Below are 22,788 nucleotides of genomic sequence, written 5' to 3'. Positions count from 1 at the left end.
TCAGCAAATTTCCTTTTGATTGGATGTTTTATTAATTGTATTTAAATGAAATCAGATTCAACAGATACCTAGGTTTGCTGCTACAGGTAGGTTATTATAGTGTGTTTTTTTTTAGTAAAATGTCAATAACTTAGTATAAAATAATTAATTTTCCAAGTTTGATCATAATAAATCTATAAACAAACAAACTGCAACAGTTAACTAATTCATAATAATAGCATGGTAGCTTAAGATTTACAATTTACAAATTTAAATATACAAATTTTGGTTGTGTTTACTAAAAATATGGCGATTATTCGTCACGATTCGAATACTAACCGAAGGGGTTTTCAAAAGGAGATGAAGCAAGTAATTTAAGAACTGTAATATTAACTCGTACCAAGTATCGGAAATATTGTATGGAGTGAGGAAATCAACCATATTTCGTAAATTACGCAATAGTCATATTAATATTTTATACTCATTTGTACCCATTTAATAAATTAACATTTTAATATTTTTATGGCACTACCACTATCACTCTGATATCAACTAAGTGGGATGAATAATTGTCGTAAACCTTGAAAGTAACCGTCGATTGCGATGGGTTTCACCGATTTTTGATAAAACTAACTATACCATGTTTAATTAGTCACCAACATGAACTAGACACGAAAAACACCCTTCCAAATTTACAATGGGATGTCAAGTATAGTTAGTTAGTGTGGTGGTGCCATCAAAATACTAAAATGTTAACTATTAAATGGATAAAAAATAAGATAAAATATTTATATGACTATTGCGTACTTTACAAAATATGGTAGATTACCTTACTGCATACAATATTTTCGGTGCTTGGTACGAATTAATATTACTTAAATAACAGGCTCCATCTCCTTTTGAAAACCCATTTGGTTAATATTCTAATCGTGATGAATAATCGCCATCTTTTTAGTAAACACAACCAAAATTTGTATATTCAAATTAGTTTATGGTAAATTTAAAACTCCCATGCTATTCTTAAAAATTAGTTAACTGTTGCAGTTTGCTTGTTTATAGATATATTTTGATCAAACTTGGAAAATTAGTTATTTTATATTAAGGTATTGATATTTAAAAAAAAAAACACTATAATAACCTTCCTGTAGCAGCAAACCTAGGTACCTGTTTAACCTAATTTTATTTATATACATTTTTTAATAAAACATCCAATCAAATGGAAATTTGCCGAGTCTGCAGGTTTGCTGTGGCGGAGTTGTTTTACTCATAAAATAAGCTTAAATTTTAAGATTTTATAGTATCACATTATTTAACTAAATAGGATAAATTATCATAATCCTTGAAAGTAACGGTCAATTTCCATGTGTTTCGCCTATTTTTGATAAATAGAAAAAACTAAATATACTTAATAACAAATAACTCAAAAACCGTTGGGTTTAGAGAAAGATGGTAAATACAAAAAATGTGTATTTTTAGATGACCTACACTTTGTATATTTAGCTTTTTCCTGTATCTCTAATAATAAAGTCACTATAGCGAAAAATACAGAAATATGCCGCCATTTTCCAATATGGCGGCCGTAGCACAGCTTCAATTTTAGGGGACTTTTAGTATGTTCAAAGGGAAGGTACACCCAACATCTGTACCAAATTCCCCGGTTGTGCTAATTTTTTTTGGGTCAAAACATATTTTGACTGTACTATATTATTAACAGCTGTGTGTAAGGAACATGTCGGCCTTAGTCACAAACAAGACTACAAGATCGCGGCACTCATCCTACAATCATCTCGATTTATTCTTGGCTTAAAATACTTACATTTGAATGGTCGCCATTTCAGAATTAAGTATTTACGTTACTGATAGCTTACGAAAAGTTATCCTATCGGTCTGGCTTGGTTAGACAATTTCTGTCTTCGCCATAAATTAATAATTCATATATTGGTGGCTCAACTCACGTCCATTTTGATAAAAAAAAAAAAAAAAAAAAAAAAAAAAAAAAAAAAAAAAAACTGGCACGAGGTTAACATGGAGATGGAATTTTTAGTTCTATTAACAGTAATAGTTAAAGATAACAATGGACATAGCTCTTAGCCAAGGCACATGCCTTTTACAATGTGCTTTATTTAAGAAATGTACAGTTGTCATACTATTGTTATAATAAGAAAACCGTCCAGCATAGGTAGGCTATTTGAGACCTGGGTGTGAGGCAACTTATATTTATAAACATTTAACATTGTTAAATAAATCATGATGATAAATAATCATAAATAATACATTATTTAAGTAGTATTTATCGTATTTATGTATGAAACGTAAGATAGTTAGTATCATAGAAAAAACATATTCAGTATATAAGATTAAAAGTTCGAAAAATTCTAACTAGCCGGTGGCATTGTACTTTTATAACTTGACAATAATTCAAGCTGGAATATTAATGATTTTGTTCAAACTTTTGTTTATCGAGTCAAAATGTTAACATGAATCGTGAAACTAGATTAGTCCTGCTGATAAATGGAGATTTGGGGTCTCCTTGAATGTGGGATTCATTAAACATTTTGCTTCATTATCTAAGTCTATGGTTTATATATTTATATTAAATTTACTGTTGCGTAACTCTTTTATTCCAATGGGGAGTGGACTAACAAAAACAATCCTTTCAACTCTAATATTATATGGTTATTTACAAGGTTCTATGTAAAGTAAAGTGCTGCCGTATTACAAATTGCAGATAGGGAGCGGAGAAAAGAAATTCAAAATCAAAACCCTGATCAGTATTGCTGACCAAGTATCAGAAAGTAGAGGACAAGGAAAACCCGATGGTACTTTTGGACTCGGCTTTACCATGGGAAGCAAACTCGAAAAAGATAAAGTGATATCACCTTTAGAAACCATTTTCTCACAAACTGAAGTGTGCGGTGCGGTGAGCTTTTATGCAGAAAGGTGAGATATTTTATGTTGTTTTCCAGAATGCGACGTAGGTGAGAAATCTATATAAAATTGCTGATTTAAAATTTTAATTAGTCTAGCTAGTTCAAACAAAAAAGTTTTAAAGGACTGTTGGCCTATGCTAAAATTTTTTAAATGCAATAAATAACCATTACCATAAACAATACCCCCGCCGCAGCAAACCTGCAGACTAAGCGAATTTCCATTTGACTGATTGGATTTACACTGAAATGTCTACTTAAAAATATAACATTTATTCTTGATTTAAATAGAATTGGTTTAACAAGTATTTAGGTTTGCTGCATCAGGGAGGGTAAAACTTTTGTTTTTGTAAAATGTGAATAGGTAGTGAGAAATAAAAACATTTTCCAAATTTGATCAAAATATGTTCACAAACAAGCAAACTACAACTGTTTACTTATTCTCCATAAAAATAACATGGGAATTTTAAATTTACAATTTTTTGGAATTTTCTCCGTAACTATTAGGCGCATAATAACGCTTCAATATACTAAATTATTTGTTTTTTTAAGCTCTACAAAATGGTTTGGAAAGAAATTGCTAAATTTTATGTTTTTTGGGTCAAAAATAGGAAAAACCTATTTTTACCCCATAAAACCCCCCGTAAACCCCCGTTCCCATGGTCCGATCATGCTGGATCGCGAACTCGTTCGAATAAACGTACGTTTACACGTTTGTACCAAATTTCATCCAAATCGGATCATTTTTGCTCGAGTTATCGTGCTGACGGACACACACACACACACACACACACACACACACACACACACACACATATATATATATATATATATATATATATATATATATATATATATATATAAATATATAATAAGCGAAATAATAAAAACCAGAGTACCCTGAAATTCGTTTTTATTTAAACTGATACGTATTTCGGCACTAAGGCCATGATCACAGTATGAGCTATATAAAAGTATGTAAACAAATAAAATAAATAAATAGTTAAAAACATATGTTACTAACTATTTATTTATTTTATTTGTTTACATACTTTTATATAGCTCATACTGTGATCATGGCCTTAGTACCGAAATACGTATCAGTTTAAATAAAAATGAATTTCAGGGTACTCTGGTTTTTAATATTTCGCTTATTAATTGAAAAAGTAGCCCTAAAAAGTGAACAGAACTATCAAAAAATAAATATATAAATATATATATATATATATGAATTTGAACGGATGGTGTTTTTGGCCTCTAGGGACCTCAAAACGAAAAAAAATCGGTCCCGCGTCCAGGTCTTACCATGAGTACTACGGTAATAGCTTATTCCCTATATGGGAAATTCGCTAAAAGGATTAAATATTTATTATATTTTGTCTATGCTATTGCCAAAGTCACTAATGTCTATTCTAATTCTGGAGACGGAGCCACACTTCATAGTAAAAATAATACCTTAACAACATACCTTAGTACCTTAATAACATGTTTATGATAATAATTACCAATTATTATTATTATCATAACAATGTTGTAAAATAACTAACAACATTAAAACAAAGAGGTATTTAATCAATTCATTAATTTTTAATTCCATTCAGCTGTGAAACCAGTGAATTTCATGAACGAAACATTATTAATATCTCTATCAAAATACAATCTTTTTAATTTGTTTAAGTAAGACAGATATAGCATAGTGGCCCATCCTGACTTGTATTCTGGTTTTGTCTTATTTTAGTTTTTTTTTGTTTACATGGCAGACTTAACGATGATCTGACTTATGATTCTCCCCCGATCCTTTCCGATCCTTTGAGCGGGGAGCTGTATTTTGGAGGTTTCAACGAAAAGTATCTGCAGGATCCAAATAGACCTGACATAATTACAGCCAAGGTTACTCCAAGAAGAGATGCCCGTGGTGAGATGTTTTATACGTACTGGGAAATTGAAACAAACGGGTAATTCTACGTTGTTTTTAAAAAAATATTTAACTAATAGTATATATTTTCATCACTAGGGCCTAAAGTGACTCTTTCGACCCGATTTCAAGTGTTATGACCGAGGCGAACCCGAGGTCGGAAAATGAGCGAGGGTTTAAAAGCCACTTTATACCCGTGTGATGAACTATAATTTTTGTCATATTGCATAACAACAAACTAAGCTATGCAACGAAAATACTTTTAAGTCTATGTCCCACGACGCGTTGCGCGGCGTACCACGCGACGGTGAAAATGCTCGGGCGGAGCGTCTGTGCGCGTTTTGTGGCGACTGATAAGAGCCGCGCGTTTAGAGCCGTACGGCTCGAGACCTATGCCGCGACTCCCGCGAGTAGTGAATAGTGCAGCTGCACTCTCGACCGTCATGGAATAAGCACAGTTGGCATCGAATATATTACTTGGAGAAGACGAGGAAAAGGAAATATTAATGTGAATGGTAAAAAACAATGAACAACCCAATCCATTGTTCATGGTACGGTGAAAAGAGGGATTTCAGAGTATTCTCATTCAGAGACATCTTGTTCGAATATAGGGGGTGCTTGGGGTTGAAAACGGATGGGTCGTGACGAACCAGTTCAATCAACTTTGAATCATCCATGAAGGTACACATCCCAAACTCCGTTTTGTATAAACTATAAATTCGTTACAGCCGCTTCAGTCGCGCGGCTTTAGACGCTCGATATAAATGGGTTGTATTTAACTTTGCATTGAAACAGTCTATTTTTTCAGCCGAGCGACTAGAGTCGTAACAGTCGCAGGATAGGAATTGGACCTTTTACGGACAGATTCTGCCCATAACTTCACTATTGATACAGTTTAGATGCTTGACACTTGAGTTAGGAGCTTAACAGAAAGTTAAACACAGTTTAGAAAAAAAGTACATACATTCAAATGTTCAAAGTTTCATTCTACGTAAGGTACTTCTGTAAAAATAAATACTTAAACTATGTCACGTTGTTCCCCGAGGTACTGTAATAAAAATCAAATTTACATCTTAATTTTAAAAATCCAAACCACGTTATATTGTTGTGCTATTTTTGTGCTTGTTTGTACCGCAAACAAAACTGTTGTACCACTTTTGTTAACCAAAAAACACAAAAAATGATGGCAAAATTGGGGACAATTGGACAAGACATATATTTTTTTTAAATCTAACCACTAATATATTTGTACCTTTTTGTACGGCAAAAAACAGTTATTAGTGTGTGAAGTAGAACTTTGCACTCGTGTTACATATTGTATTTTTTCTACAGTTACCATAAAGCATAGAAATAATTAGTCTTTCAAACCGTAAACATGTTTTAGGTTAAGGCCTTTTCACACCACGCGTCCAGGCAGTTTTTTACAGAACAATTTTAGAATTAAATAGTATTACAAAGTATTTTGAAATAAACATATATACAATTTTAAAAACTTAAAATTAGGTAATTTAAATCATTTACTAGTACCGGGGGACCGAGCCTTGCTCGGTTGTGGTTAATTGGGTTTAATCGTTAAAACAACATCGTCAACAAACAGTTTATAGTTTATGAAAAACATTTTTATTACAAGCCATAGACATTTTTGATCGCTGAAATAATAACAACTCTGTAATGAAAAATTATGCAATCAAACAAAAATAAGATACACTTTTATGGACTTTAGTTTAAGTGCCACTTGCACAGAACTTTTCTCTCCTCCAGCCTTTGAACGTCTGGATTACAAACAGGCTATGCTATTATAGTATTGGACTGTAGGATAGCAAAACAAAAATACAATTAAAACAAATTAGAAAAAAATATGTGGTTAGGTATCTCACGAAGGTTAAACCCAAGCGTTGAATGGAATGGGAAACATTGCACCAGCTGATTGTAGTCGTAGAATCTTTAGGTGAAGACATCCCATCCATATGGATCAGCTGTTGCCAATATTTACTAATAACCACGAATACTAGAAGTATTTTTCTAGTAATCGTGCTAATAACTAATGTAGTTGTGTAAGCCAGTAACAGATTTCTCTAGTGTCTAAAACTCTATTATTTTGTACCTTATTTTTTGTTTCTGACATAGTTACTGGGTCATAACAGTTGCTATAGCTCATAATAAGTCATTTCATCAGTTTGAGTTGGTGAAAACCATCGTGTTATAAGCAGAAATCAGTAATTTATATCAGTGCAAACTGTAGGTGGCTCACATCAACTGTGTAAATTTGATTAAAACCCTGGCGACAACTTTAACGATCTATAGGAACTGGAATGTCTAGGGTGTTACTTATTTTTAAGAGCACACGTATAAACAGTAATAACCAGTATAAACAGAATAAACAAGTAATTTTGTAACTTTCTTACTTCAAACCAAGAAGAAAACAGTTCGTATGCTCGTTCATACTTCTTTCTTGATTTTTCAGGAAATAAATTTAATGAAACATGTTTTGCAGTTTCTGCTACATATTTCTTCTGGTGTACACATGTATTCACAATCACTGAGTTAATCATTCTCAAACATGTTAGGCACACTTATAATTATTCTTTCAAATACTACACTTTAGAGGTTATGTTCAAACCAAGCGATGAACGAAAATAGAATAGAAATACGAAATAACAAGTTAAATCGTAGTATCAATTGTCAATCAGCTGATCGTAGTAGCAGTATCCTTAAGTGTTGCCAACCTATTTCCAAGTGTACACAGATTACGTGCATAATAAAACCACGCTGTTTTGTGTTGTTTGGTTGGAATACTGGTGTGGGCCAAAGTATAAACCGTGCGAGAAAGTATAAACCACAGACAACCGAATAAACGGTGTGACAAAGTAAGTAAATGCAACAATTAGCTGCTTTCTGTACTATAATCAGTGCAAGGAAGCCAACTTTGTCGGGTGACTGTAGGAAAAATATTTTGTACCCCCTTAGTCCTTAGTTTCTTGGTTCCATGTCAAATCGCAATGTAAAAATCTCGGAAAACGAGTGGACGCATGCGTCTGACACTATTTACTTAGCACTCCCTAACTCCGTTACTGTACTTAGAATCTGTTCTTTTAACCAACTGCTTTGATTAAAAACCAGGGGTTGACTCCCTGGTCTCTACTGAGGATGACTTTAACTTGTCTATCGCCTTCAACTTTTCCAAACCATAAACAGATTGGTGAGGTGATTCATAAATGTTTCATTTGTAGTATATAATTTAATTTTTAAGTGATATATGGTTACTAATAGTTACTAAGTTACTTAATAGTTAGTTAATAGGCTAATAGGTTACTTAATAGTTACTAAGACGGTAAGGTAAGGTATTGAGTGTACTTATAAACAGTACCGCTCTCTACTCTGTGTTTCCAAGACAAAGGCTCGTTTTTGTTATAAAGACAAACTTTGAGCAGTTGGTAAACCAGCAAAAAATTGTTAAACCTGACTAATTGTATTGAACTACTTTCAAACATCTACCTTGACCTACACTTTTTAACCAAAAATATTTGTTTGCAAAATAGGTTATTTGTTGGAAATGCTCCACTTATCAGTGGATCTAGGGGATTCAGCACAATTATTCTGGATACAGGGTTTTCGGACATTGGAATTTCATCTCAAGAGATGACACAACTGATTTCTGAACTATTTAAAGGTGATCAAAGGCTTTCAAGAGACGCACTCAGAGGATATGTAAGTAAAACGACTACTCTTTGAAATAGGTACCTACTCTTTCACTGAGGAGCCTCGTAATCTCCTAAGGAGATGCCCAACTGCACCGATATCTAATTTGGGGGTGCCTAACTGATTTTCATTACAACCGCATCGTATGGATCTAAAAAAATTGGTACACTGAAGCTTGTTTTACGGTTACAGATTAAATTAAAAAACAACTCCACATTTGAATTTCCCTTGTGTTCTTATGGAGAAAATCGTTTTTTTAAACCTCTTTCATTCCCTGTATCAGCAAAACTAAGTACTCGTTCAACCTGATGCAGGGAATAAATCTGACATGTTTAAGGAAAACTTTTGGTTAAAATCCAATCAGACAAAAATAAAATTTGCTTAGTCTGCAAGATTGCGGTCTGGGGGGTATTTAAAAAAAACTGTCGTAAATTAAAAACCCCAGATAAAATAAAAATGTTTATAAATAAATAAAAATGCCTTTATTTACGAGCGAGTTTCATGATACATGATTTTCAAACTAACTCAAGTCACTAAATCTAAACTATCCTAATATACTAGGAGAAACCCGTCGAAATCGACGGTTAGGGGCCTCTTCGTTTATATGGGCGTGCGGCTTCATTGGCAACAAATAATGCAAATAAATGACATAGCAAAGTGGCATTTCCAAAAAGAAAAAATACTGTAAATTGGCTGTTACGTAAATATTAATGTTAAAATGCATTGTTAATCAACGTATCGTATAAAGGATGATGTGGTCTAGTTTAAAAGGAATATGACCTTTCTGTCATTGCAGTAGCTGATCAAATAGTATTTACTCATTGGGCCATTTTTTACAGGCAAAATGTCGTGTTATTTTCAAAAATGCTACTAACCCAGTGGGCCACGGTCCGTAATATAGGCCACTGCAAATAATTTGTCAAAAGATAGGTACCGGTACCATTCTAGGCAAGGTTTCTGTGTTCGGATGTTATTAGACACGATAAGAGCTCAATGAACTTCTTCTACAGATAATTAATCTGTTGGGGAAATATATAAGCCGAATTATAAATGCGAGTTTGGGCATTTTGTAACTGTATAAGTAAGTTACATAGTATTTTTAGGCTGCTGCTCAGTCCACATAAATTAAATGGTTTTTGATGCTGAGTAGCGATATTTAACATGCAGAACCCTCTTCGTTAGTCTAATAACATTCAAAGTTTCTAAAAGTTGAAGTTCTTATTTGTACACATACCCTTATTATGTTTTCACTAAGCTGAATAAATACATCGAAGTAACCACTCTGAAATGTTTGCAGTATATTGCAGTTTTCCAGTTTAGTGACTTTTTAAATCATGCACATATGTCTACATAAACATTGTAAAATGTTGTATTAAGTTGCTGTAGGCCTACACTAATATTAATTTAACAAAATATGGACACGGCTAATATGGACAACGTGCCCTTCTGCATTTGTATTATTTTGTATTGTATTACACAATCAAAGACTTTTCCAATGATTGAAAATATCTATGACAATAATCTCATGAACCCTGTCTAGAATAATAATCAGATTGGGGACGTCTTAGGAAACCGTTAACCAAAATTTATCATAGGAATAACTTTTGTTTGAATTAATCATGTTTTATTTTGCAAATTTAAAGTAATATCATTGTTATACGGATTTTCAAAATTTTAAATAATATAATAATGTGCTATTTTAGTTTAGAGTTAAAGATTGTTTCCTATTGTTAGACATTATAGGTAAGAAGTTGTTCGTCACGATAGTCTCTCGGATAACCGAGAGATATCTGCAAAAGTGGTAATAAAGGCAGACACCAACCCGTACAATAGATATAAGATATGATTCGATACGAAATAATTGTAAGAGTTACTATAAAATTATTGTCAACTGATTTCGTAATGGAACGTTATATTGCAAAACATGGCATGATACAGAAGAAAATCAATTTTTAAATCAGTAAATAACATTGCAAATACTTCTTTTAGACAATTCAATAGCTCCCAATAAACGTGTGTTGTTTAAAATACAATTTAAGAATTAACAGCTGTTTAATTCAAAAGTATTATCCACATGATGAAAATTTAAACAAATCTGTGGAGGGAACTTTAAAGGCTTCTGTGGCAGAGCCCTAACGGGATTCACCTCGTGTTTCTTTTGGTAACTCATCTAGAGACCAAGACCTTTCTTTGGACACCTCTACCAAGTTTCTACGCCCAGTCGTTCTCTCAAATTAGTGGAGACAAAGTTTCCAATTAAATATTTAGATTCCCCCATGTTAATCTTATGGGAGAAAATCCAACTTTGATGGAAGATCCTGCCCAAACTAAAAAAAAATTTGCAAAACTACAGATCAGGGCCATTCTTTTGACACTTTAATTATCAAAATCGGTCCAAAAATGAGGAAGGAGTTCTGTTTACAAAAATCGGCTTAGCGTATTATCTATATACTAGCAGAGTACCCGTCCTTCGTACGGGGTTGGCATATAAGTATCAAATGCTTATAGCAGTTATGAGTGAGGACATGGTTTAAGAAATTTCGGTTCTTTTTGAAGTTCGTTCGCTACGCTCACTCACCTTTAGGTTGGAGCTCGTTCGCTGCGCTCACTTTCCTTCAGGTTAGCTCGTTCGCAACGCTCACTTGCCTTCAGGTTAGCTCGTTCGCTACGCTCACTCGCCTCCAGGTTGAAGTTCGTTCGCTACGCTCACTCACCTTTTGGTTGCAAATTAGCTGCTGTCATAAATGTAAAAGAAATAATGCTAGTGCTGCACCCTGTTGGTAATCCTTGTAACTTTAATGCTATTGAAAATCATAGAACAGAACCAACTTGTTTAATTGAAACAGCTGTTAAGATTCATTAATTCCATTTCTCATAAGGTTAACATGGGAACCTTTGCTCCAGAGCCACTGGGGCGGAGCCCGGAAGGATTTTTGGGATAAAAATATGCCTATATGTTAATCGGGAATATGAGCTATCATCATGCCGAATTTCAGCCCGATCCGACCAGTAGTTTTCGCGTTTACTTTTCCCATACACACAGACACCACCTCTTTTTTATAATAGTATAGATTAATTTGAAACTGTTTTTCTTTGTGACAGCTATTTTGAGAGAACGGCTGGGCGTAGAAACTCGGTAGAGGTGTCTAAAGAAAGGTCCTGGTCTGTAGATGAGCCATCAAAAGAGAAACATGGAGAATTCCCTCGGGGCTCTGCCCCAGTGGCCTTTAAATTCCCATCCCATGTTATTCTTATGGAGGAAAACGAGGTTTTTGTTACAGCTAATTTGAGAGAACGGCTGGGCGTAGAAACTTGGTAGGGGTGTCTAAAGAAAGGTATTGGTCTGTAGGTGAGCTCTCAAAAGAGCAACGAGGTAAATTCTCTTAGGCCTCTGCCCCAGAGGCCAAAGTTCACTCTGCAATTTTGTTTACATTTCGACCATATGGATAATTTTACACTACTTTTAATGAATCAGCTGTTAATATTAAAATTATATTCAAAGGTCTACTGAAACTGTCAAAATTAAATGTTTACATTATTATTCATTATTATAAATGGATTCTCCACTGCATGGCAAGTTTTTTATAGTTTCACCAAAATGATGAATTTATGATACGTTTGAAATGTTTTGTTGAAAAATCAATGCTTTATTGCTTTTAGAGAATTTCGGGTTGAAAATTGTGTCATAGATGAGTACGTTGAGGATGAGAGCTGTGTTCAAGTTTTGGAATAGACACGGAATAGATACGGAGTCTATGGTTTTGGTAAAGTAGGTGAACTGAGTCAATTCAAGGTATTTAAAAAAAAATGTGTACACAGTTTTTACTTTGATGTACACATGTAGCTAGGTCGAACAACGCATCTAAACCTCACTACATACAAACCATTTGGAGACTCATCAGTGTCATCACATCTCATCGCATTTGCATAATTTGTTACCAAGGCTGGACTAGGTTATGGATTTGGCTCCGTAAATGTTCAAGATTTGTGATAAAATTTCCTACAATTATGGTTCATTCCAATCCACGAAATACATGCACAGCTTTATGTGATCTATATGGCCAAGGCAAAACTACCCCATAAGTTAATGAATTATCAAGTAAGAACAGGATGATTAAATACATGGGTCGATGTGGCAAGAGAAGGAATTAAAATTGCTGAGATCGAAGTAAGAATGTTACTGCTTTCTGGAGAATCAGATATTTTTATCAAACAAAAAAACTGATTTAATATGCTGATAGAATTCTGTATTTTTATGACCAAAGATGAAGATTACATATAATTTAGGATACAATCTGAATGATTTTCCTAAAGCAGATGGAATTTGTGGTTAGTAATAAAATTGACTCTTTCCGTAACATGATGAATTATATGAACTCATTCTCCCATATAGTGAAAGTGGCTTTGGTATGAAACAAACTCATGAACAAACAATTATAAGGCTCCTAAAAACCCCTTAGGGCAACCTAAAGCCGATAAAAAGGTAGGAAATATTGTGTTCAACGAATTCATCAATCACGTTTTTTAGGGAACACAATCGTCATACTTATTATGTTTATCCTCCCTTCATTTAACTAAGATTTTAATGACTTCACTCTATCCATCGCAGTTAGCTGAATTTATAGGCCCCTGAATATATGGTTTGACCTAGAAATAATTAGAACACAGATGAAACCATTGTAGTTTGATAGTGAAAGGTATTGTGAATAACATATCAAAAGTCTCCAAAAATATCTTTGGTGGAACACCACCATTTTTCCAAAATGGCGGCCAAATCCAGTAGTTTTTTGCTTTTTATTGAAATTCTGACTTTCCAGTCAATATTGGTGAAAAGTCGTAAATACATTTAATGTTCCTCCTGAAATTACCTTTAAAATGATACCAAATACATGTGCCAACAACCAAAAGCAAACCCCGTAGAAATAATAAAATATTTCAAATAATAATATTTTTTATTAATTAATGTGATAGTCCAAGCCAAGTACAAAAACAGACTCAGGGATCGTATAAAAAATTTCAAGAACACTTTTTATGGTTTTATTTTGTAGTGTTGGGTGTGCAGAGTGAAAACGGGAAAAACTCCTCATACTGTAGCTATTCGTTAAAGTATTGACTTTTATTTTAGCAATGGATTCCTTATTGGAAATTATTTGGAATTGGGGATATACAGGGTTAGTAAAAAGTGTGGAGACCCCAGTTATTTTTTTAACAGCCCATACTAGAAAAACTAAACTCGGCACACCTTTATGACATCTTATGAAGTACTTTTTGGGCATAACGGTCACTTGGTGTACATCCCCAAAATGGGGGATTTTGGGGGAAACTTAAACATTTTAAATACAAAGACCCATCGAGTGACCCCTCATTTTGAAGGTCCCGGTAAAAGAAGACCAACAACGCAAACTAGAGGTTTCTATCTCAATCCAGTAAAAAATGGAAGCTGATTGAAATCTTTAGAAATCGGAAATAACTTGCAATTTTATATTCAATTGGCTGCCATATTTTACTGTTTTAAGTTAGAGACCTATAGTTTACGGTGTTGGTTTTCCTTTATTATGACCTTCAAAATGAGGGATCACTCGATGGGGCTTATCATTTAAAATTTCTGAGTTTCCCCCAAAATCCCCCATTTTGGGTTTGGGAACTTATGAGAATTTCAATTGGCTGCCATTTTTTACTGAACTGAGATAGAGACCTCTAATTTGCGATGTTGGTTTTCTCTTACCAGGACCTTTAAAATGAGGGGTCACTCGATGGGTCTTTGTGTTTAAAACATTTGAGTTTCCCCCAAAATTTCCCATTTTGGGGATGAACACTAAGTAACGGTTATGCCCAAAAAGTACTTCATAACATGCCATAATGGTGTGCCGAGTTTAGTTTTTCTAGTATGGGCCGTTAAAAAAATAACAGGGTGTCTCCACACTTTTTACTAACCCTGTATATGTCTTTTAACTAAAGACAAATTAAAAAATAATAATTTTTAAGGTTAATTGAAGGTAGGCCTACATAATTCGTTTTAAATTTGTCAGATGTCATTTAATGATCAATAAAATTAAAGCCAATCATTTTACTGAGTACTTTGATACTAGAACGAACTTGGAGACATATTAACAACCCGAGATATAAATCTTTAATAAAAACTGATTTAAAAAAAGGTAAATTTAATATTGTGTAGGGGTTTGTACCTCGTCTCTAACTAGCATGCTTTTAACTATCAATGGCTAAAATAAAAGCTCTTATATCATTGAATATTTAAATGCTAGAACAAACTGCAAGCATCAATATCTGAGAAAAATAATCTAAACACATACCTATTCAAAGTACGAAACGTCCCTAATAATAAGTAGTGTAATTTAATAATAATAATAATAAGTATTCAAATTATAAGTAGTGAATGGTAGAGAGTTTTTGTTATAATATATTTTAAGAAAAAAAAAGTATTTAAAAACGGATTTCAGCATTGAAATCAGCGTGGAAATCTAGTTCATAATTTTGTGTCACAACACTATAATTACATATAAAAATATTTATATCCAATATGTCGGATCTAAGATGGCGGCCAAAAACGTGTTCACTATCGAAATGAAGTACTGACCACCCAATATAAAAAATATTATAATTTGAAATATTTTATTATTTCTACGGGGTTTGCTTTTGGTTGTTGGCACATGTATTTGGTATCATTTTAAAGGCAATTTCAGGAGGAACATTAAATGTATTTACGACTTTTCACCAATATTGACTGGAAAGTCAGAATTTTAATAAAAAGAAAAAAAAACTGGATTTGGCCGCCATTTTGGAAAAATGGTGGTGTTCCACCAAAGATATTTTTGGAGACTTTTGATATGTCATTCACAATACCTTTCACTATCGAACAACAATGGTTTTATCTGTGTTCTAATTATTTCTAGGTTCAGCTATTTTTTTTCTTATTTTAAGGCGCCTATTACATAAAACCTCAAGATTAACCGTCGATTTCGACGGGGTTCCACTAGTATATATAGATTTACATAAGTATATACAAACAATGTCAACAGAATGATTTACAACATAAATTTTACCCTTGATTTTTTTATATAGGGAATATAATAATGAATAATATATTTATTTTTGTAGATTGACTGTAGGAAGCTACCGGATAACCTGCCAAGTGTTACATTTAAAATCCTTGATACGCAAGGCAGAATAAGGGATCTTGTTTTACAGCCTAACGACTACATCCAATCTACCGTAAGTAGTACATACTGTAATATTATTCCACGCCTAATTGATGTTTTGTATTTACTAATATGGTCTTAGTAAATATTCACGTACATTTATAGATTCTTAAACAGTGTGATGGAAAAGTCCCGGAACGGTGTAATCTATTTTTTATCATTATAGATAAAGTAATGAGACTTGGAATAATAACCATTAATGTCTTCTCTTTTAAGCTATCATCACTTTTATCCATTTGAATGGGGCAGCCCACGAGGAGTCAGACGAAATTCTTAAAATAGCAGCATAGGTCGAGTTGGGTATTAAAAAAGTTCTGGGTTAGTAGAACAGATTGACGCAAACCCGAGCTCAAACGGACAACCAAGTCAAAAATGACAGCTTTTCAAAGATTTATTGAATTTGCAATGCTATTATACGCCATTTCCTCAGGGGGGTCGCTAGGATTCGGAAGAAAATCATTAACTAAAACCTAGGTCGATATGCACATCAAATTAAAGGGGTTTATTAGAAGAATACAATACCGCTAATTTGATCCCGAAGTGACAACTTAGTAAGAATTGGTGGATTTATTTGTCTACCAAATGAGGAAAAACAATTAGGCTCAGTTCCAGGGTCATCAGATGTTTTTCGTTGTACAGTAGTTGTCTTAGCATTACCCCGTTGCTACGTAACATGCCTTCGTTTATCTTAACAGTGCACGACCTTGGAGCTACCTTATTAACTATCTTCCCATTTTCTCCTCTATTAGGAATATACACGTTGCATAATTGCGGCCGTTCAAAGATTCAAAATGGCAGATTCAAGAAGTATTTTTTTAAATGGCTGCCAATTTGGACTCGGCTGTCTTTTTGCGTTATGGTTTGCTGCTATGTTTTCTACATTTCCACGACCACCATGGAAATTTATACGAGCTGATTTGAAAATATGGTTTAGTATTATTTTAATTAGTGTCGCCTCGGCCCGGTCTTGGCTGCAAGCGATCTTGGCCCGTACTTGTGACTAGTGATAAATATATTACATTTTCTTTGTGAATTTCCAATTTATTTAATAACTATCTAAGATAAGATATAGGCTACCTAAAATTATGCGGTTCAGAAACACTAATATACCTTAAGCCAAACAAGATCGATTATTTTTAATTAATCATATTTTAATATGATATGATTGGATATAAAGACAATTTCTTTTCAGTAATGTAATATGAAAATTGTATGTACAATTTGAATTTGACTATTTTTGTTAAGTGTTTACTTACTTATTTTGATTGCGATTATGTAGTGGTCTCACTGTTTTTATATATAAAAGCACTCACGACGAATTTCAAGAGAATTTTAGTATCTTTTAATGTGAAATATAGTAAAAGTGGTGTTTGGTTACAAACATTCCTCAACATTTTTAGTTTGGCATGACATCTAATGTTATCACATACATTCATAAGGCCTTAAAGCTCAAACTGTCTTCAGGTTTTACCAACTTCAACTTCTAATAGATAAAATAATATATAACAAAGGCGCAAATAGCAGAAATTGTTTGCAGTGTTTATGTAATTTTTAAAATGTTATTGAACATTTTCTAACTCTAATTGACCCTGCATTGTTTTATGACGTCTTGGAAATTCATAAGCAAAACTACGAACTATGAATGTATATTTCCTTTGATGAATATATGAATGTAAATTCTTTTTTTCAGAAAGACGAAACCAAGTGTAAATGGCGTTTCATGGAAATGGGAGATAACCCTATTCTGAATTTTTACATGTTAGGTGTACCTTTCTTTCAAAAGTACTACACTTTATTTGATTTTCAAAATAAAGAGGTGTCATTTACGTTGGCAAAACAAGATGTCACAAAGAGTATTCAACCTGGCAAAGCTGGAAAAGAAGTGGCCAGAAAGATACTGGATGACTTTACGAAGATGATGGAAGGCCGTGGGTATAATAGGAGGCTGTAGTGTTTCAATGCGCTACAATACTGTGTAATGGGTTTTCCGATGGAGTAAATAAATAAATTTGATCTTTTCACTTTTCAATAAATTATTTTTGACCTATTTTAAAATCTAATATGAAAACAAAACACTATCATACCTCCCATATAGACGATAAAGTCAAAATTTGCTCGTTTTTGGAAACAATCATAAAATTCACTATCGTTACATATTATATCGATAATGTGTTTGGCTAAAGTAACTCTGTAACCTATTTTTTTTCAAAGCTAGAGGAATAGAAATAGGTTAGGGTTTGTACCAGGATAGACAGTCTGGTGACGGGGGTTTATCTGGGCTAGGATAAGTTCCAGGGGTCTTGATAGTCTTTAAAATTTGTAGATAAAAACTTTAAAGATAGCAATTAATTTCAGCTTTGCCGTTGATGGTAATATTGATACTTTCTTTAAGTTGTGAAGCCCCTTACATTTAACTTTAAAGGTAGATTTTACTCAGAGGCTCTTTTTTAAATACAAACAAACAAAATTTAGAATAGTCGATTCAGAGTCTTTGGTTTCTCATGTGAGACAATTCAATATTCTCAGGTTCTTTGAACACTCATCCTTATCGACGTTTCTAAGCGGGAGGGATTTTGATGGAATGATCACAAAGTAATTAACTGTAGGCCAAAAATTTAGGTTGGTTCAAGACTTTTCTTAGGCTGAAGGCCTGAATAAAGGGAGAAAGGACAGAGTTGACAAACCAACAAGGAGGCGTTGGTGTCAAAGGGCACAGGACTGTTAGTTGAGCTTATGGCAAAGCATTGATTGATATATATTTCCTTAGATAGGCAAAGTATTAGTTAGCGGTATTTCCTTAATATGCTAAAATAGGATTATACGATAGCTCGCAACGGAAGTATAGGAATTAGCTAGCAACTAAAGTGAAAATGCGCCGGTTTTAGCAAAGGATTAATGAATACCTATGAGTAGAATGTCCCCCGATCTAGCAGGGGTAGTTTTGGTGTGTTGCGTGTTGCCTAGGGGTGGATTGAAGGGGTTGATTTAGGGGTGGTTTTAGGGGTGGTTTTTTGGATTAGGGGTGGTTTTTTGGATTAGGGGTGGTTTTAGGGGTGGATTTAGAGTAGGGGGTGGTTTAAGGGGTGGATTTAGTGTTGGGGGTGGTTTAAGGGGTGGATTTAGTGTTGGGGGTGGGTGTTGGAGTTGGGGGGTGGGGTGGGGTTGTTGTTTTTGGAAGGGTTGAAGACTGTGTACTCTTATGTTAATATAAATTTAATAATATTTAATTACTTCTTTGGTGTTCCTCTATGATTTATGAATTATCTTTTATGGTATTGAAATTAACGGAAAAAAATATTTGAATCAGGTGTTTTCTGATTGGTTGAAAATAAGCTCGCTTCTGATTGGTTATAAATAAGTGACTGTGGTATTGAAATTAACGGACAAAAATATTTGAATTAGGCGTTCTCTGATTGGTTGAAAATAAGCTCGTCTCTGATTGGTTATAAATCTCTACTTATAGGCTAGGGAATGGTAGGTTAATTGAATAGTAGAAATTTATCAATATATCTTTTATTTTACTATATCTATTTTGATAAACATAAAATTATAAATCTAAAAAAATGTAAAATTGTGATTAATGGAATATATGGTATGAGAAAAGATAATGAAATTTGATTTAAAGTTTACTCTATGTTTTAGTAATTGAACTCATCCGTCATAATAGAGTCTTTTTCTGCCCGTTACTGTCTTTCGACAGAACGGGCAAACGTATAATCGAATAGCGCATGCCGGGCAAAGGGTATGGTGACAAGGCTGAATCACAATCGTTGGGAGAGCATCCTGACAGATCTGGCAGGTGATGGTCCGTTGAGGTTCGGTTGGGGTTTCTTGACCTCGAATGATGTTATCGTCCATCTGTTGTCCTGTCATCACGAGGATCCGCTCCAAGGACGTCCGGATCTCGTTCCAGATGACTGGAGCAACTTCTGCCATCTCTGCTCGGCTGGCCATTCCAATTGCGGAATCTGCCAATGTCAACACCTCCCTTAGTTCTGTCCTAGTGGTGTTGAGGTGGCCGATAGCTCTCCACGAAGCTCTGTCACCACTGTCGGCATCGATATCCTGAAAACAAATCAAGTTTTATTTTTTTTGTTGATGTCTCTAGTTATGGTTGGGTAAGAGAAATAAAATTAGGCGATGAAAACCCACCCTTAGAAAAAACTCCATTCTTTGACGTAGGATTCTTTCTTCCCGTTGGCAGCTCCGGCAGAGAGGATGGGGCTCTAGCAGTGCATGGGAAGAAGAGGTCTCTGGCGAAGGACTACGAGGTGAAGATGGTAGTACTTCGTCAGAGAGAAGCTCGTTCCCCTGTGCCTGTGACGGGTCGAAGTCATCCACGGGCTAAAAAATGTAAAATATATCAATATTCTAATATACATATATTATAGATGCTAAAGATTTATTCTAAACTTATATTATTCTTACCGTGGGATTTATCCTTCTGGATGGTCCAGCAACAGGTTCAGAAGGTACTGGTCGAAGGCCTGAAACGGCATCCATCAGGTGCTGATTGTGTTGTTCTTCGATCCGACTTAGAAGTCCGGGGGTCCCTCTAAATACATGGGAAATGTAGGACCCTTCGCCGGTCGAATTGTAATACAACCAGCGTGTTCCTTCAGGAATTCTGCCGTTATTCTGAAAAACAAAATGATGTAAATTATGCAATAAATATTTTACATGGTACTAAATCATACTACTGTACTATTTAATAGTGAACATTGATACTAGTCTTACCTCATGTGTGATGAGTATCCAAAATGGATCACGTGGCCTTCTGTAGTAATCTTCATAGGTGCTGCTGAATTCTATGGTTAAATGACCCCCACTCACAGATCTTAATATTTGAACAAAACGGTCTGCTGCCTCTGACTGTAAAAGGAAAAAAAAGATAAACCAACAATCTATTATATACTTACAGTGAAAATGTATAATAGCTAGTTATATTTACTTACATAGGTTATCTGATGATAGCCGATTGGAGGCAGTGGAGCTGTTCTGGCTAAATATATGAGGATATTTCCTCTTGTATTTGTGAAATGGGAGTCATTATTCATCAGAAGTGCAGGCTCAAGCTGGAATAAATTAAAAGTTATTAGTAATTGTATTAATTACTTATTACGATGGGATGCTATTAGGAATGGTTAAAAGGTGAGTAAATGATTATACTGATAAATTACCATAATGATGTGTTCCATCTGCGTTCGCCGCACTTCGGACTCTAAATACTCCGAGGTTTCAGTTACGGTATGGTTGGATGTCACATCTCCTTGCCATAACTGAAGGTGTTCTTGGTCAATTGGTTCACCACCTCTCTGTAAATGTTTGTAAGTTATAAAAATAGTTACTTCTACTAGTAAAACTAATTAATGTAAATACATCTAGGATTTCTACTGACCATCAGTGTAGTTAGAGTCCACTCAATGGAGTTAACAGTTGCAACTCTGACATAGGGGTAAATCCCAGTTTCAGGGGTTGGATAACTGTACCTCCTCATGTTATGAATTTCTACGTTGGCACGGCGCTGGAAAATACATATGAATTAATAATACGGCAAATTAACAAACATGAATGATTAACAAATGTTGGATTTTTTAAACGTACTCTATTACCGTTTTCTTACCTGGGAAATGTGAGCAAACCCTTCTAGAGGAAATAAATTGAGGGTAGTGTTATCATTCAATTGCCGTCTATATGATAGCAAATCTCCTCTGATGTTGGTGAAATATACTTCCCCGGTGCTGTTGTGGTTGAATGGAAGCAATAAATGTATTATTTCATTCTGAAAATAAAAACATATTTTTATAAGTAGAAACTATTTAGTTTTGATTAGTATGTATTTTGAACAGTTTATAAGAGTAAACTTATAAATAATAACTTACACGTCTCCATTGATTAAGGTCGAGGTTTTCCACAGTGGCGTCCTGGAAAAACAGTGTCAAATTAATATAATGTAGAAATAATTTTATGTCATAACATACGTATAGTTCCTGTAAATTAAAACTGAATTATTAAACAGGTCTTTAAAAGATAAAGAAATATGTAAAGTATAAAAAGTATTTTTTTTTCAATATAACTTACAGAATCATCATCTTGAAAGATGTCCGGACTGGGTACCTAAAAGATAAATACAAATAATGTAATATAGTTCCCGGATGTTTGCACAAGTAAATATTACGACAATATAGTACTATCCTGAAATTATAACATTTAGTTAATCACAAGACAAAATTATGGTTTTGATTTCAAAATAATCTGTTGTGATTATCATCGGTTGTACGGGTTGTTGATTGCTGTGAAGGAATGTGACAGGTCGTTAATCACGGCTCCAGCTGCGTCAAAGAATGTGGCGGCTTATAAGATCTCAAGATAACGTCACTCATCCTATGCTCCTTGTTATACGTGGTTTAAAATATTTACACTTGGGCACTAAAAATATACATAACCTGAAAAAACAATTATAAGTTGACTATTTTAAAGTATACAAACCTAAAAAAAAGCAATTTTAATATTTAAGACTTACCGAACGTGAAGGAGGATTTTCCTCGTCTGAGGAGTTGATGGCTGTAAGGCCGGCTAGCAGAAACACTACCGAAAGAAACTTCATGGTGAAGATATTCACAGAGAGTGATGAGGCTTCAATTTTTGACTCTGATATATATACAGAGATAAAACCTTGAATCAGAGTGACCTGACCCTCAAAATAATCGCAATGCTATCTCTTTGACAGCTTGCCAAATTTGTTCCTCTGCTAATTTATGTGGAAACAACCTCCAAATGATTTGCAATTTCCTTGATGACTTTATATGGAGAGTTGTTTATTCTGTCCTCGGCATTTCCTTAGTCTAGTTTTGTATTTTTCTTTGTATGATACTTAATGCTATTTAGCTAGCAGAACTTTGTATTTGTCAAATAAATGTTATCTTTCAAGTTGGTATGTAATTTTAAACTATCTTTGTATTTTTCTTCGCATAATAGTTAAATATTATTTTTAAGCTGCAAATTTTATATTTCCCTTCATATAATAGTTAAATGCTCTTTGGAGCGGTAA

General features: G+C 33.9%; 2 protein-coding genes across 2 annotated transcripts in view; one reads left to right on the top strand and one right to left on the bottom strand.

The window, feature by feature from the left end:
- LOC128985109 (uncharacterized) overlaps window positions 1–5,649 on the top strand; it is a 43,509-nt gene extending 37,860 nt beyond the window's left edge. Inside the window, exons 4-6 of the mRNA XM_054404490.1 lie at window positions 2,708–2,919; window positions 4,667–4,821; window positions 5,630–5,649. Coding sequence (XP_054260465.1) covers window positions 2,708–2,919; window positions 4,667–4,821; window positions 5,630–5,649 — 387 coding nt within the window. The remainder of the gene's footprint in view (window positions 1–2,707; window positions 2,920–4,666; window positions 4,822–5,629) is intronic.
- Window positions 5,650–19,275: 13,626 nt separating this feature from the next.
- Window positions 19,276–22,347, bottom strand: LOC128987027 (uncharacterized). The gene is made up of 11 exons (XM_054407684.1): window positions 22,261–22,347; window positions 21,819–21,854; window positions 21,620–21,661; window positions 21,361–21,519; window positions 21,136–21,261; window positions 20,918–21,052; window positions 20,693–20,812; window positions 20,475–20,609; window positions 20,166–20,375; window positions 19,890–20,081; window positions 19,276–19,802 (listed from the first exon to the last, which is right to left on the bottom strand). Exons 1-11 carry the CDS (start codon window positions 22,342–22,344, stop codon window positions 19,389–19,391), a joined length of 1,653 nt encoding a protein of 550 aa, XP_054263659.1. The 5' UTR covers window positions 22,345–22,347; the 3' UTR covers window positions 19,276–19,388.
- Between the last annotated feature and the right edge of the window lie 441 nt (window positions 22,348–22,788).

The sequence above is a fragment of the Macrosteles quadrilineatus genome, unplaced genomic scaffold (genome assembly GCF_028750875.1).
Source record: "Macrosteles quadrilineatus isolate MER2022 unplaced genomic scaffold, UCM_ALF_1.0 Scaffold_2__2_contigs__length_208266976, whole genome shotgun sequence".
Lineage (NCBI taxonomy): Eukaryota > Metazoa > Arthropoda > Insecta > Hemiptera > Cicadellidae > Macrosteles > Macrosteles quadrilineatus.
This window is presented reverse-complemented; position numbering and strand designations above follow the sequence as displayed.